The sequence below is a fragment of the Capsicum annuum genome, chromosome 11 (assembly GCF_002878395.1).
Source record: "Capsicum annuum cultivar UCD-10X-F1 chromosome 11, UCD10Xv1.1, whole genome shotgun sequence".
NCBI classification, from domain to species: Eukaryota; Viridiplantae; Streptophyta; class Magnoliopsida; order Solanales; family Solanaceae; genus Capsicum; species Capsicum annuum.
This window is the reverse complement of record NC_061121.1, coordinates 210,531,682-210,549,445: the sequence shown is the minus strand read 5'-3', so window position 1 is coordinate 210,549,445 and position 17,764 is coordinate 210,531,682. Positions and strand designations below refer to the sequence as shown.

General features: G+C 26.4%; 1 protein-coding gene across 1 annotated transcript; it reads right to left on the bottom strand.

Moving 5' to 3' along the window:
* Positions 1-9,598: 9,598 nt before the first annotated feature.
* On the bottom strand, positions 9,599-10,391 carry LOC107846919 (zinc finger protein ZAT11). The gene has a single exon (XM_016691190.2). It carries the CDS (start codon positions 10,285-10,287, stop codon positions 9,757-9,759), a length of 531 nt encoding a protein of 176 aa, XP_016546676.1. The 5' UTR covers positions 10,288-10,391; the 3' UTR covers positions 9,599-9,756.
* Positions 10,392-17,764: the final 7,373 nt, after the last annotated feature.

Here is a 17,764-nt window from a genome sequence, read left to right as displayed (position 1 = left end):
AGTGGTCGGTTTTATTTTAAAATTAATTAATTAATTTTATTAAAACCAACCACTTGTGGTCCATTTTTTGTAAAATTTTCAGAAAAATGACCACATTAATATAATTAATTAATTAATTTTAAAATAAAATCGACCACTTGTGGTCGATTTATTTTGAATTTTTTTATTTTTAAAATTATTTTTTTCTATTTTAATAAAAAAGGGAGAGAGAGTTGGGATGGGTTGGGTGAAGGAGATGAAGCGTAGAAGAAAGGGTGAAAAAAAGTTGGCTGGTGGATGAGTTTTAGAGGGAGAAGGGGATATTGCAGTAGGTGTGATTTTTTAATTTTTAAAAAAATTATTATTATTATTATTATTATTATTATTATTATTATAATACTATTTTAATATTTATATGGTGTTTTGGTTGCTCTAAACGCGTGTAGTCACGCAACATGTTCGAGTCACTTATTTCAATGCCACGTAAGCGCAGTCGATGGTTAAAGGGGTTTAAAATTTTCTATTTTGATGGGTTAGGGTCCAGATGATTAAGTATTAAGTAGAGGTGTCCACTTTACAAAATCAGATAAATATGAAAATCCAATGGACTATTTATATAATATAAGTCAAAAATAATGATTAAAAGACTTCAAATTATATGAAAGAACTTAAAATATGAAAGAAAAAAAGTAGAATAAAAAAATGAAAATATAAAAAATAATTAAAATAGTAAAGTAAGTTATAATTTATGAAAAAATAATAAAAAAATAAAAAATAAAAGTTGAAGTGATTTTGCATAGATAGAAAAAAAATAAAAAAGAAAAAGGTAAAGGTGGTTTAGCTTTTTAGAGGAAAAAATAAGCAGTTTTGAACCATAAAAAGCATTAGTGTCTTTTTACTCTATATTCCTGTCATTCCAGTCATTTGCATTACCCTTTATTAATTTTACAAGTGGAAAAAGGAGGTGGTTGAAGTCAGCAGTTACGTAATGCTGACGAATATGTCAATCATGTGAAATGAGAATATTTCAGGTCATTTGATGTGAGCGGAAGTGACGAGAAAAGTCAAAAAGATATTGGGCTATTTGTGCCCTTTTCTTCTCCTCCATTAATGTTGGCTTCGATGACGTTTTCTAGAACACTGCCAAGACCTTTCATGAGGTTCACACTCGCCCCGTTTGGTTAGGAAGCAATTTAGTAATTAATGTGAGATTTTTTTTATGTGAATATAAATATGAAATAATAAAATCACAAAAGTTAAAAGATCACACTCCAAACATCTATCTATATCTATATTTATATCTATATCTATAATTTATAATCTATATCTATATATCTATATAATATATTAAAAGTATAAAGACAATTAGAAAAGTGATTTGAACTTTTTGATCTTCACTAAAATATTTTCTTCAGACAAAATTTACTTTTCACTATTTTTTAAAATTTATTATTTAATTATTTTTTATTATATTAACTAAACTTTCTAAAATATATAGAACTCCTAAAATATATGATAGGAGAATTAATTATATTTTTTTTCTACTAAACTTCCTAAAATATATGATAGGAGAATTAATTAATATTTTTCTTTCTACTGTTCAATAAGAAAAATATTTTTATAATAGAACTTTATTAAGAAAATACTTCTATAAATATTGAGATGTACATTAAACTAAAGAACAAATCGGTTTGCCTATTGGGAGAATATAATTCATGTTTATCTAACTTGATTCGATTGTATGTCTAGATTGGTGGATGATTGATTTTCTAACCCTCAACTTTTATACTGTTTTTGTCAGCATAATAGAATTCAACATGTGTGTAGTTTGCAGTTTGTAGATGAATCTCGATCGACATTGAGAAATTTTTGTGTGTAAAATTTAAGCTTAAATATATTGTTTTGATATCACTTTTAACGTATTATTTTGTTGCAGTTTACAAACAATAGATAAATGTTGGCCAATTTTGAGGAATTTTTTAATGTAAAGGTTAGGTTTAGTTGTATTATTTTGATACCTCTATTATCGTATTATTTTGTTATTGTTTACAGGTGGTAAATAAGTGTCGGGCGACTTTGAGAAAATTTTTATGTGTAAAGATTATATTTAATTGTATTATTTTGATGTCTCTATCATTGTATTGTTTTGTTGCAATTTACAGATGGTAAATGAATGTCGATCGACTTTTAAAAATATTTTTGGAAAAAATTAGGTTTATAAATAAATTCTCCATCTTTACATAGTCAAAAGATATTAAATTTAATTATTATATTACCTGTATTATTTAAACAAATATTTTACTTAATATAATATTTAAATTTATTAAAATGAGGTACCCATGCAAGCAGCGTACACCTAAACTAGTACATTACATTTACGTTTTCTAGGTATAAAAGGGAAATGACATCGTTTATTCCTCTCATAATTAATTTACTCAACTTTTTTCCACCTATACAATGATACTTTTTTTTTTTTTGGTCCAGTAAAAATATGTTTGCTCATAAGCTTATATGATGATATGTAATTAGATATAAGTTAAGAGAAAAATGTACTAAAATATATTATTTAAAATAAATTATACATTTTTGTGTGACAATAAGTCATTTTTAAGGATAAAATGCTAAATTATCTATGAATATAAACCATATCATCTACTGAAAAGTAAATAATAAAAATAACAGCACATAAAAATTGAGAGAATGAAAGTGTTTGTCGAAAAAATCTTATTAGTACAAACCGAGTTAACATTTGTAAAATTTAATTAAAGAAAAGTGAATGAGGTCAATTGCATTTAGGGGTGTGCAAAAACTGAACCGACTGATAAATCGAACAGATAAAAATATTATTAGTTTATTGTTATTGGGTTAACGGTTTGTTAATGATTTTATAAAAAAAAATTATTAGGTTATTAGTTTGATTCAATTTTTTCTTATTAGGCTATTGGGTAAACCGATAACCCAATAAGAATATATATATATATATAACTTATTATATATTTCTCTTTAATTTCTATCAATTAACAAACCTATTATTTCAATTATACACTCTTAATTTCTCCTAACAACATTTAGTTAAATTTGAAGATTCTTGTAAATTAAAACACATTATGTAGGATTTTTTGTTGCAACAAAGATTCGATTTTTTTTTCATGTTAGTTACTACTATTTTTATTTTATGAGTATTTTCTTATCGATTAAATCAAAAATCGAACCATTAAGGACTTAAATCCGATAAACCAAAAACCGATAAAAAATATCTTATTGATTTGGTTATTGGTTTAGCATATTTAAAAATTAAAAATCAATAAATCAAATCGATAATATATAAAATCGAACCGAACCGACCAATGCACACCCCTAATTGCATTTCCTTTCTCTTTTGGCCGGAAGCCAAATATAAAAGCATAGAAAGTAATAATAACAACGGAAAGTATACCCAACAGATGGAATGTAATTAAATTAGGAGAATTTTTGAGTGAAATAGTATATATATATATATATATATATATAATCTATAATCTATAGTATATTAAAAGTGTGAAGACCCTTGGAAAAGTAATTTGAACTTTTTGCCTTTTATTAAAAGATTCTTTATTTAGACAAAACTGTCTTTTCAGTATTATTTTTAATTTATTATTTAATTATTTTTTATTATATTAACTAGACTTCCTAAAATATATGGTAGGAGAATTAATTAATATTTTCCTTTCTACTAGATTTCCTAAAATATATGAGACTCTTAAAATATATGGTAAGAGAATTAATTAACATTTTTCTTTCTACTGTTCAATTAGAAAAATACTCTTGAATAGGACTCTATTAATTAAGAAAATACTTCTATAAATATTGATATATACGTTAAACTAGAGAACAAACCGGTTTGCCTATTGGGAGAATATAATTGATGTTCATCTAACTTGATTCGATTGCATGTCTAGATTGGTGGATGCTTGATTTTCTAACACTCATCTTCTTTACTGTTTTTGTTACCATAATAGAATTCAACACATATATATCTTCTTTGTTTCCATTCAAAATTATTCGTTAGGGTTAAAATTTTTGCTCAGACAAGAATTAGTTGGATCACAATCGAAGCTTTGTGATCACTATTATATTGTTTTCTTATACTTTATAGGTCGTAGATGAATGTCGGTTGCCTTTGAAGAATTTCTTGTGTAAAAGTTAGGTCTAATTGTATTGTTTTGATATCTTTATTATCTTATTTTTTTTATTTTAATTTATAGATGTTAGATGAATCTGAGTCGGCTTTGAAATTTTTTTTAGGTAAAAGTTAGGTTTAATTGTATTATCGTAATATTTCAATTATTTTGTTATTTTGTGGTATTTTAGAGTTCGTAGATGAATCTTGATCGATTTTGAAAATTTTTTGTGTGTAAAATTTAAGTTTAATTGTATTGTTTTGATATCACTTTTATCGTATTATTGTGTTGCAGTTTACAGGTGATAGATAAATGTTGGTCGACTTTGAGTTTTTTTTTTTATGTAAAGGTTAGATTTACTTGTATTATTTTGATATCTCTACTATCGTCTTATTTTGTTATTATTTACAGGTGACAGATGAGTGTCAGACGATCGACTTTGAATTTATTTTTTTTTAGGTAAAAGTTAGATTTAATTGTATTATCGTAATATCTCTATTATTTTGTTATTTTGTGGTTTAGAGTTCGCAAATGAATCTTTATCGGTTTTAAGAATTTTTTGTGTGCAAAATTTAAGTTTAATTATATTATTTTGATATCACTTTTATCATATTATTTTGTTGCAATTTATAGGTGATTGATAAATGTTGGTCGGCTTTGAGTTTTTTTTTTTTTTATGTAAAGGTTAGATTTACTTGTATTATTTTGAAATCTCTATTATCATCTTATTTTGTTATTATTTACAGGTGGTAGATGAGTATCTGAAGACTTTGAGAAAAATTTTATGTGTAAAAATTAGATTTAATTGTATTATTTTGATGTCTCTACCATTGACTTGTTTTGTTGCAATTTACAGATGGTAGATGAATGTCGATCGACTTTTAAAAATATTTTTGATAAAGATTAGGTTTAATAATAAATTCTTCATCTTTACTTACTCAAAAGATATTAAATTTAATTATGATATTCATCTTCATTATTTAAGCAAATATCCTATTTAGTGTAATATTTGAACTCATTAAAGTGAGATACACACGCAAGGTGCGTACACCTAAACTAGTATATTAAAAGTGTGAAGACCCTTAGAAAAATGATTTGAATTTTTCGCCCTTCATTAAAAATATCTGCAATAGACAAAATCGTCTTTTTACTTATTTTTTTGATTATTATATTATTATATTATTGTAAAGGTATTGGAAATTATTGGATTTAACAAAACGTAACCTTGCAGCTCCTTGATTGCACAGATTTTTTATTTTTGGAAAAATAGAAGGGTCGTACTTTTTTAAAAAGCAAAGAACTTTATTTTTGGAAAATTACAAAAACTTTCAATAGTGCAGTTTGTTTTGAATTTTGTCCTAACAAATTCCCTTACTTTTCCAACATTCAATTTTTCTGAGAAAAAAAAAAATTAATGTTGCAACATTAGTTGTATCCTAATATAATATAAATAATTTATATGTAATACCAATTATAGGCGTCCTAAATCAAATTCGTTTTGATTTATGAATATATTTTTATAAAAATAGTTGTTTTAAAAACAGAAAGTTTGAACTATATAAGAAAATTCACCATTAATTTCAGTATCATTGTAATACTTTCTTCTCATTCGTTATTTATTTTCTTAAAATAGTTTGAATGGAATTCTATGTATTACTATATGGAGTTGTATGATAACGTTAACTTTTTAAAATTTGATATCTTAGTTGTTTATTGCTATTGAATTTATGTTAATTGGAATATGACAAGGTGAATTTGTCACACTTCTTTCGTGCCTAAAAATCCCTAAATTGTTTAATGTTTAGGAGGTTTTGATGTTTTTTTTTTATTATTTTGATTTAAGTAGTCTTCAAAAATGGAAAGTCGATAAACTCTTCACCAACAATCTTCGTGTCATTGAGGTACTTTCTTCTCATTCTTTGTTCATTAGTATTTTTATAGACAATTACTAATTAAGATATCAAAGTAATTTTGTAAAACTAAATTCTTTAAAGTAAGGTACACGCGCGAGGCGCGTATAGTCAGACTAGTGTGATAATCGAGGAGCGTATAATATATTAAAATAGTCTCCTTTAGACAAAACTGTCTTTTCACTATTTTTTTAATTTATTATTTAATTTTTTTTTTTATATTAACTAGACTTCCTAAAATATATGGGACTCCTAAAATATATGGCAGGAGAATTAATTAATATTTTTCTTTATACTAAACTTCCTAAAATTATGAGACTCCTAAAATATATGGTAGGAGAATTAATTAATATCTTTCTTTCTATTGTTCAATTAAAAAAATACTCCTAAAATAGGACACTATTAAGAAAATACTTTTATAAATATTGATATGTACGTTAAACTAGAGAACAAACCGATTTGCCTATTGGGAGAATATGATTGATTCTCATCTAACTTGATTCGATTGCATGTCCAGATTAGTGGATGCTTGATTTTCTAACCCTCAACTTCTTCACTGTTTTTGTCAGCATAATAGAAGTCAACGTGTGTGTGTGTGTGTGTATATATATATATATATATATATATATATATATCTTCTTTGTTGTCATTCAAAATTATTTTTAGGGTCAAAATTTTCGCTCAGACAAGAACTAGTTAGATCAAAATTGAAGCTTTGTGATAACTATTATATTGTTTTTATAGTTTACAGGTCGTAGATGAATGTTGGTTGGCTTTGAAGAATTTCTTGTGTAAAGGTTCTGTTTAATTGTATTGTTTTAATATCTTTATTATCTTATTGTTTCATTTTAATTTATATATGCTAGATGAATGTCGGTCGGCTTTGAAATTTTTTTTTAGGTAAAGGTTAGGTTTAATTGTATTATTGTGATATCTCAATTAGTTTGTTATTCTGTGGTAGTTTACAATTCGTAGATGAATATCGATTGACTTTAAGGAATTTTTATGTGTAAAATTTAAGTTTAATTATATTTTTTTGATATCACTTTTATTGTATTATTTTGTTGCAGTTTACAGGTGATAGATAAATGTTGGCTGGCTTTGAGAAATTTATTCATGTAAATGTCAGGTTTAGTTATATTATTTTAATATCTCTATTATTGTATTATTTTGTTATTGTTTACAAGTGGTAGATGAGTGTCAGACGACTTTGAAAAACAATTTGCGTGGAAAGATTAGATTTAATTGTATTATTTTGATGGCTCCATCATGTATTTTTTTGTTGCCATTTACAGATGATAGATGAATGTCGATCGACTTTTAAAAATATTTTTGATAAAGGTTAGGTTTAATAAATAAATTCTCCATCTTTACATCCTCAAAAGATATTAAATTTAATTATTATATTTATCTTTATTATTTAAACAAATATCCTATTTTGTGTAATGTTTAAACTCATTAAAGTGAGGTACATACGCAAGGCGCGTACGCCTAAACTGGTATATATATATGAGCACCATGTAGGGACCACGTAAATACCACGTAAGCTAATAAAAGTGTTGACATAGCACTTAATACTTCAAGGGCAAATAAGAATTCAAAGTTGAATGCTAGGGGCAAATATAAAAAAACAAGTGTAGCGAACCACAAATGGATTCGGCTCCTCTCCATTTCTCTTCTCTCCAATTTCCCTAAGTTCTTACTTGGATTGAAGACACATGTCATAATTTAAAATTAATAGTTGAGATTTAATTAGTTAATCAAAGTTCTAACCATAGTTATCTACTTTCATATATTTAGTTATATTTGTTCCTTAAATATTCATTATATCTTTTACTCAATATTTTTAAAAAATAAATCTTTACTGCCACAAATATATATTTAAAACTTTTCCTAATATTTTTTTCTTTTTTAAATTCATAATATAGCTAAAATTTTAATTTTTCTAGTTGAGAATTCAAAAGATCCACATATAAAAAATATAATGGATTTATTTGGAACAATCTTTATATTTGATTTGGCGTAGTATAATGAATTTATTTGGCACAAAAAGAAAGAAAACTTCAAGCACAATCTTTATTTTTTTTTAATTGAAAAACGTTATTTAAGAAAAATGGCAAACATTAGCCAAAAAAAAATATAATGAATTTATCTAAAAAAATCTTTATATTTCATTTGGCACACGTATAATAAATTTATTTGGCACATGAAATATAAAATTAGAAAAAAATTCAAGCCACAATCTTTATTTTTTTTATTTTAAAAACATTACTTAAGAAAAATGACAAACATTAGCCAAAAAAAAAGAAGAAGTAAAAACCTAGCAGAAAATTGTTCAAGGATAGAAAGAATATAATTTAATATATTTAAGTAAGATATAATGGATTGTTAAAAATATTTAAGCAAAAAATATAAAATTATTCAAGGATAGAAAGAAAATAATTTATATAATATATATTTAAGAAAGATATAATGGATTGTTAAAAATATTTAAGCAACAAATATATAGAAGTAGATAACTATGTTTAGAACTTTGATTAACTAATTAAATATCAATCATTAATTTTAAACTATGATATATATTTTCAATACAAGCGAACTTGAAGAAATTGGAGAGAAGAAAATAGAGAGGAGCCAGATCCACCCACAAATATAAGCCTTATGACGGTTTCGAAAATAATAGAAAGATCATGCAATCACTTGCTAGGAAGCCAATGAAAGGGCATTTTCTGATCTTTTTAGTTCTCGCTGATTTGTGTGTTTACACACCTTGCCCCGGCTTTTTTTCTTTTCTTGAAATTGATATTGGTGAAATTTCTTTTATTTTGTTTCCTCCTCCTTTCCCAAATATTGCTAATTGTAGTTATCTATACTGTTTTAAGAAAATGTCTTTTCGTTTGTGTAAATAGGCAAACTCTAACTCAATTTCATCCTCATAAATTTCTGTCTCTGTCAACATATCAAAATATATATGAGAAGGATGGTTCTTTAGCATGTTGGACCAGTGGCGGAGCCAGACTTTTGGTTAAGGGTGTTCATATTTTTCCTTGGTCGAAGAACTGTTTAAAAGACAAAGAAAAGAAAGCACTGCTGCACCTGCTAAAGTTCGAACCCGAGTTGTTGATGCGGAAATGCACACTCTTTACCACTCGACTATGCTTCTGTAGCTTGTCAAGGGTGTGCAACAATATGTATATAACCATAAATATCTATATTTAACCTATATACTCAAAAAAAAATTTCGACAAAGGGTTTTCATCTGACCACCCTTCGTTGGCTGTGGCTCCGCCACTGTGTTGGACGATGTAGCAGTACATATATATGAGTATGTGCAGCATATTTGATTGAATTATAAATATGTTTCATGTTATTATACCAGTAATTCTCAAGTTAACTACAAAATCAAACGCATGAATCTGTAAGTACATGTATCCTAGGTGGTATATATATAGATAGATTCCACATTTTAAAAAAAATAAAAAATTGAAGGTATGGAAAGGAGAAATGAAGGGGATTATAAGGTGGCAGAATTGAATATGCACTTGAAAGTTCAAAAAGTCAAGCCATGGAGCTACTAATTAAATTCCCAGATAGATTCAATATACATGTGAAAGACAGCGTACAAATTAAGAATCATATTACAAGAATAAAAATGAATGGAAAGAATTATCCTAATCCTAATTAAATGCTAACGATGAAAAACCGACTTAAATAAAGATTCGTAAAACAGGAGATGCAATTGGTGCCGTCGGCCATAACATCAAATCATCATCAACGTGATCATCACGAGGGGTTAAGTTTAAGTCCAAGCCACATATTCGCTTGCTGCTGTTTGACTTCTTCAACACCGGTATCATCGTCTTTTCTATTGCCATCGTCGACATTTTATTAATTTCATCACGGTGACGCCTCATGTGTCCGCCTAACGCTTGACCCAAAGAGAACTCCATTCCACATATAGAGCATTTATGCATTTTGTTCTTCTTAGTTTGAACAAGAAACTCTCCGAGTAATCTTATCCGTTTATTATGACTTGTACGGTGTCCACCTAGTGCTTGGAAAGATGGAAACCGTTTATTACAAGTCTTGCATTCAAAATCATTGTGATAATTCGATGAAGAAGTGTTGTTATCATTTTTGTTGTTGTTGAAATGAGACAAAAGCATTAACGCGCAGTTAGCCATGGCCTCAGTTTCAATATGCATATCGTCTTCCCTGCTTCTTTTCATGGTTGTCATTTGATTGATGTTATCAAGAATGAAGACACAAAGTTTTTGTGTACTTTGAAAATTTGAAAGATAGGTGAGAATGTAGAAGTGCGAGTTTTGATATTCTTGGGCTGCTGGTGCTTCACATATATATGGGTTTCAGCAAAGCTTATGTCTTGACTTTTTTTGCGTGTGTGAACAACAAAGTTGGAATATTTAGTTGGGAATAATTTAAGAATGTTGTTTACTATTCCTTTGTTGGTTAAGTAATAGTCAAAGAAAACAGGCAGTAGTCTAAAAGTGGATAAGCGAAGTGTTGTATAAATAGACCGCGTATGTCTGACATGTTGAATAAATATATAGGAAATACTCTTTTGGTGCGAGCAGAAAGAAACAAGAAAGTACTTCCGTAGAAAAACTACATAATGAAGGGCTGTTTAAGGATCCAATATTACAATTTTAAATATATTTATTATTATTTGATTAATTTTTTAAGAAGAATTATCATTAATATTTTTGAATAAACACAAAAAGAAATGTAAATAGAGATCACATTATATAATAAAATATAACTTCTTATTTTTATAAAATCAAATAATAGCTTACAACTTATTTAAGGTTTCATAATTAACATTAAAATATCATATATTCTAATGCTTATTTCTAACATCAGGTCAAATACAAGAGAATAAACAAATAATTGTAATTTTTTTTCTACTTTATTTAAAAATTATACAAGAAAATAGATTAAAATTATAAATATTTATTTATTAACATTTTATATAGATCATACGAAGTAATAAAGGGTAACTAATCCATACATAAATTGATTTTAAATACATTTAAATTCGTTTTATGAGTGTTTAACAAAAGAAAATAAAGCCCTACTGGATGAACGTTTTAATGAATCATAATGTTAAAGGATTGCCTTTATGTCCTGTCTTATATATGTTAAAAATATGAGATCAATTTAATATAGTAAATAATAAAAAAAAAATTTAAGTTATATGTCTACCTAATGAGGAAATTTAATATCTCAAATAAAGAGAATCAAAAGAATTAACAAAAGTTAACATGATATATATTGTAGAAATTTAACATGAGAAAGATAACATTGCATTTTAAATAAGTTATTTAAAATAATTTGAATAAGTGCTTACTGTTATAAATATATTACCATATATAATGAATGTCTACTTATCATATATAATGAATATTTATTATGGAAAAGTTAGAAACCTCAAGGTTAATTTTTCCCTATAAATAAAGGGGTTTTCCTTCATTGTAATTAACTCCTCAAGAATCCATGAGAAATAAGAAGTCTCCTCCCTTCTCTCTTCATTCTTCTTCTTCTTTGCTTTATATTTCATAACACATTATCAGCACGAGACTCTGCCAAACAAAGTGAGATTATAAATCTAAAGGTAATTTCAAGGTTAGTAATTCCTTATGTTATTTGTCTTTTGATACTAATGATAAAATTATTGTTGGATTTGAGGAAAAATAATTGGTTTGGAACCACTTATGCTTTAAATTTATTCATAAAGAACAATATGGTTAAAAGATATGATGATGAATAAAAGTCTCATCGTTTTGTAGCCTAAGACGCCTTTATATAGATAAGACATTGAGTCTGAATCTCAATGCACCATATTGATGATATTATGATGACTAAGGCAACATAATGTATTTTCATGAAAGGTCATGAAACATATCCCATTGATATGCTCTATTCCATGATGAATCTGAAAGTTGACAACTTGCTCTATTCTTGAAGTGAATGTGGTTGTAATGCATAATATGTCTGAAAGAAGATAAATGATGATATTTTCACACACTTATTGTGATTACAATTAAATATATATTGGAGAAAAGTTCTCTACATTATATGAATGCCTCAGTTTGCTTCTGAAGTAGCAAGATTTTAAATTAGGCTAAAAGCTATCATAATTTGATAGGATTAAGGTACAATTATATTCCATTCTTGGGAAATGAGAAATTTATTAATACAAATGTGTACTTTATTGTGATGGTATCACAACTCACCCCCGAAAAAGGCAGAATAACTGAGAAGAGTTATTTAAATTTACTTCTAAAGTAGTAAATCTGAAATTTACTAAAAAAAAGTACATGTTATGGTAAACTTGAAGTTTACTAGTATAAACGTTCATAAATTAGCATGAAACGATTGTGACATCCTAGAGATATGTATAGTAAGTATTAAAAATATATTGAAGAACTAGAAAATTCTTCATGAACTTTTCATGTTGTTTCTTCTCATGATAAGTTGGTTGGACCAACTAATGTTGATATTTGATCCCTCAAAAGATGAAAAGTATAAAAGGTGAATATGGGCTCGTTCACCTGTCATGTGATCTATTAAGATGTATCGATATAAAATGATCACATATGAGTTTATTGTCAACCTACAGTTTGACATTCATAAAGTTGCATGCTCAATATAAATTGAGTTAAGAACATAATTTTCAGATTGTGTAATCAAGACAATTCATCTTGATAATGCTAGTGAAGTTAGTGTTAAATGCCTTCGATAAATAAATGAACCATTGCTAATAAGAACAAAAGGTTATGTGTTGGTTTGAAATATTATATACAAAAATACTTATATGCATCAAACCAATAAATAAGTTATGATTAATTCCCCCTCAAAGTTGGTTTTGGATCAGGAACCATACATTTTTCATAACGTTAATGTGTTGTATACGATTAATGAATATACCATGATGCACAAAGATGGATCTCTTAAGGAAGATGAGGATGAATGTTAGTTTTTCTAACATAAGGGGGAGATTATAAGTAGCTATGAAATATGTTAGGAATTATCATCAAATCTTCATTCAAAAGATAATTCAAGTCAAATGCCGGAAGTATCTGTTGACTCAAATTTAGTATCATATTTAAGTTACAAGTGCTCCTATTTTGCATTCTTAAAGGACAAAATCTACGCATGCATGAAGCGTGGTAGACTAATCGGTTCCAAATAAAATAATCCTTGAAAAGGATAAGGAGCAAATAATCATAATAAGAAGGCAATGTGCTCTTAAAGAGCCTACGACATAACACTTCATGAAACCTTATGAGAGGTTCAGGTACCTGAAAATAATGAAGTGATGAGATCTCAAAATATTATGTCGCACTGTGAACCGATACAAAATGATATATCATCAGTGATATCTTTGATACAATATTTGTGCAATATTGTAAGAGATTACGAGGATCTAAATTCTACGTTTATTTAAGCATGCTGGCGTAGAAACATTTATCAAGTTACATGATAGGATGCATCTTGGTAAGCATAAAAATTATTTGATTTGCAGTCCAGATACTTGAAGATGTCACTCATGAAATGTTGAATATTGTCACATGAAAAAATTTATATGAAAACTTATTTAAGGATTCAAAATGTTTGAAGCATATAAAAGTTTCTGGGAAACTTATTTATAATCCTTATATTGTATAAGCTTATAGCTTGAAAATTATTAAAACTCTTGGAGCGTTTTCAAAAGCAATAGAATATTTTCTTAAATGAGAAACATGCATAATTGAATAAGGATTCATTCCGACCTCAAGAAAAGAATGAGGAACTCCTTGGTTGTGAAGTACCATATCTTAGTACAATTGGTGCACTAATGTATCTTGCAAATAGGACAAGGCATGACATAGCCTTTTTTGATTAATTTGTTAGCAATGTGTATATAGTTCTGCTCCTATTAGGAGACATCGAAATGTGATCAAACATATGAGCTTATTTTATTCTAAAGATTATAGTCCCGATCTTGTTGGTTATGCTGATGTTGGATACTTATCTGACCCGTATAAAACTCGATCTCAAATAAACTATATGTTCACATGTGGGGATACTGTCATATCTTAGAGATATACAAAGTAGTCTATCTAGCCTCTTTATCGAACCATGCAGAGACAATAGCTATCATGAAACAAGTCGAGAATGAGTATGGTAGAGATCCATGATACATCTCATTGGAGAAAATGTGGTGTGAAATATTACAATGTACCCACAATTTTATACGAAGATAATGCAGCATGCATAGCACAACTCAAGGGAGGATTCATAAAAAAGAGATAGAACGAAGCACACTTTATCAAAAGGTTTTCTACAAACATGAGCTACAAAAGAATGGTGATATTAACGTGCAGCAGATTCGTTTAAGTGACAATGTGGCTAATTTATTCACCAAGTCTCCCCCAACTGCAACTTTCAATAAGATGATGCATAAGATAGGGATGCAAAAGTTCAAGGACGTTCTCATTATGGGGAGTTAATACGCGTTATACTTTTTTTTTCCTTACGAGGTTTTGTCCTACTAAATTTTTCTTGTAAGGTTTTTAATGAGGCAACCTATATGCATATTGTTAGAGATGTGTACTCTTTTTCCTTCACTAGATTTTTTTTTTCACTGAGTTTTTTCTAGTAAGATTTTAACGAGACACATTATCTATCAATTAGACATTCAAGGGAGAGTGTTATAAATATATTACCATGTATAATGAATGTCTACTTTACCATATATAGTGAATGTCTACTTTACCATATATAATGAATGTTTATTTATGGAAAAGTTCGAAACCTCAAGGTTAATTTTCTCCTTAAAATAAAAGGATTTTCCTTCATTGTAATTAACTTCTCAAGAATCCATGAGAAATAAGAAGTCTCCTCTGTTCTCTCTCCATTCTTCTTGTTCTTTATTTTATATTTCATAACACTTAGTAAATAATTATATTTTCATAAATTATTTGTATAGTGCAAATCATTGTAATGATATGCATCATGTAATGTTTTAAAATTATGGAGAAATAGCTTATTGTGTTTGATAGATAAACACTTATTCAATATTTATGAGTATTTTTTAATATCTTACTATAATATAGTAATAGTTACTTTATGCAATTAAATGTGTGACCAAAATTAATTTTATTTTTTAATCATTTATGAAACAAATGTGAATATTTGCACATACTCCTATAAACTACGTCTCCTTTTATTTAAATTTATAACATTTTGATTAGACATTGAATTTAAGATATATGAAAAAACGTCGCAATGTTTTAAATAATTTTTCAAATAAATGAACCTTAAATAAAAGAGTATACCTTTGTGCACTTTTGACAAATAAATAAAATTCAACATGAATAAAATACTGATAACGTAATAAAACACTAACCAAATAAAAAATGTCAATTCTTTTTTAGAACTGATTAAAAAGAAAAATATATTATTTAAATTAACAAATAGGATGTATTATAATAAACATTCTGATATAATATATTTAAATTTTTTTAATATATATTAAAATAGACTTATAGTTGAGGTGTGTGAAATTCATGTGAAAAATTACATCATGAATGACATTGAAAATATTCTAATGAAATGGTCATTGCGTCTATATTTGTCATTTAACATAGAATTGTAGTGGGATCAACTTAAAAAAAATTATACGAAAATATTTTTAAAATTATGAAAAAACCGTTATACCCTTAGTTATATTTGTACATTTTACTTTAAACATAAATTAACCATCAATAATTTTAGACAAAAATAGTAAAAAAATAATAATGACTGTTACACACAAAAATAACTTGTTTATTTCCTGAATTTAGTTAAGAGGAGAGAAATCTTGTTTGGACACCACAATTGAAAAAAATGTTTAAATGGAAAAAAATTCAAATGTAATTTCTTTTTAAATTTAATATTATTCTTCCCATTTAATTTAAGTATATTATTTAAATTTACATTTAACAAAAAAGATTATCACATAAATTCTCATATATCATATAAAGTATGAACAAAACTTATTGCTTAAATTATTTTTTAAGGTTTAACAAATTATATTTTAAAATTATTTTAGATATGATGAAAAAGTTTAACTTGAAATTATTTTTGAATGATGTGAACTGTGGATATTTGTTACTCTCTCAATTTCAAAAATAGAGATCTATTTTCCGTTTGAATTTGTTTAAAAAAGAATAAAATTTTTTTTGGTAATACTTTAATTTTAATTTTCTACGTGTTATGTTAAGAACTAGAAGATAAAGAGCATTTTGATACATTTGAAATAATTATTCATATGTTAATTTTCATAATGAAACAATCTATAGTGTTAAATCAATGACATAATTATTCATATGTTAATTTTTTTCAATAAAGAATATACAGTCTTAAATTATAGTATATGAGTTAATTAAATTAAATAATTTATTTTTTTCAGGGAGAAAATAAATTTATTTTTATTCATATGAATATCTCATATGTTAATTTTCATAATAAAACAATCTAAGATTTTAATATGATAAATTCTAAGATAATCTATTAATAGCCGAAAAATTACTCATGAAAATGGAATACCGAAAATAGGTATTACATGAGTTTGTCTTATAATTTGATTTATTATATAGAAATGTTATAGTTTTAAGGTTTATTTATCACTGTAGTGTATAATTTATGCTATACTTTTAAAATTATCTTTTAATATCAGAAAGTTTGTAAATTTGAAGTTGAGTATTTCTCTGTTTCAATTTATTTGTTTGATTTTGATTTGATATGAAGTTTATGAAAGTCAAAAATAATTTTCAATCTTATGTATTAAATTAATAACACGTACTCCCTCCGTTTAAAAAAGAATGACCTACTTTGACTTGACACAAAGTTTAAGAATATAAAGAAAACTTCTGAATCTTCTGGCCTTAAATTAAAGTTGTGTCAAATGTACCAAAATGCCCTTTAATCTTGTGGTCTTAAACATGCCATGTGGAATTGCCAAAAAAGAAAAGAGGTCATTCTTTTTTAAACGGACTAAAAAGGAAAGTAAGTTATTATTTTTGAAACGGAGGGAGTAGAATGTGTTAAAATCTATTTTAATCTTGTGGTGTTAAATACGACATGTGAAAAGTTATAATTCAATAATTAAAAAAAAAAGACAATTTTTTGAAACAAATTTAAAAGAAAAGTAAGACAAATAAATTGAATGTATGGACTATCATTTAAATATTTATAATTTTTTTATTATTTTATTTCAATAATTATTTTTTAGAGTAATTAAATTTGCAAATAACAACTAATTATATTTATGTGGGTCCATGTGAGATATTATATCAATTGAGATGTGATTGACATTTATAAAAAAAATAGCTTGACTTTCTTGTCATTAAAAATTTATGGTCAAGCTTTGATGCCTAAAACATAAGTAAGCAAGATAGAAATTTTTTTGAAATAACAAATATACCCTTGGTCATTCCACTCTTTACTCTTCTATATATCTGTAGAAAAATGTTGGTGTGATAATAATTATTAAAATAAATAAAATAAATAATATTATTTTTTTCTTAAAGGTAGAAAGGTAGATTGTGATAAAAATTAGGACGAAAAGAACTAGAGGGAAGTGATTGGGGGTTTGGGCTGTAGGTAACAAAAAAGTTTTAAAATGAGGTGTAGGTGACACAAGTCTTAATTATTAGGTGGAGGTGACAA

Bases quoted from the DNA above. Each gene is read 5' to 3' on its own strand.
- LOC107846919 (XM_016691190.2), bottom strand. From the start codon at position 10,287: ATGACAACCATGAAAAGAAGCAGGGAAGACGATATGCATATTGAAACT.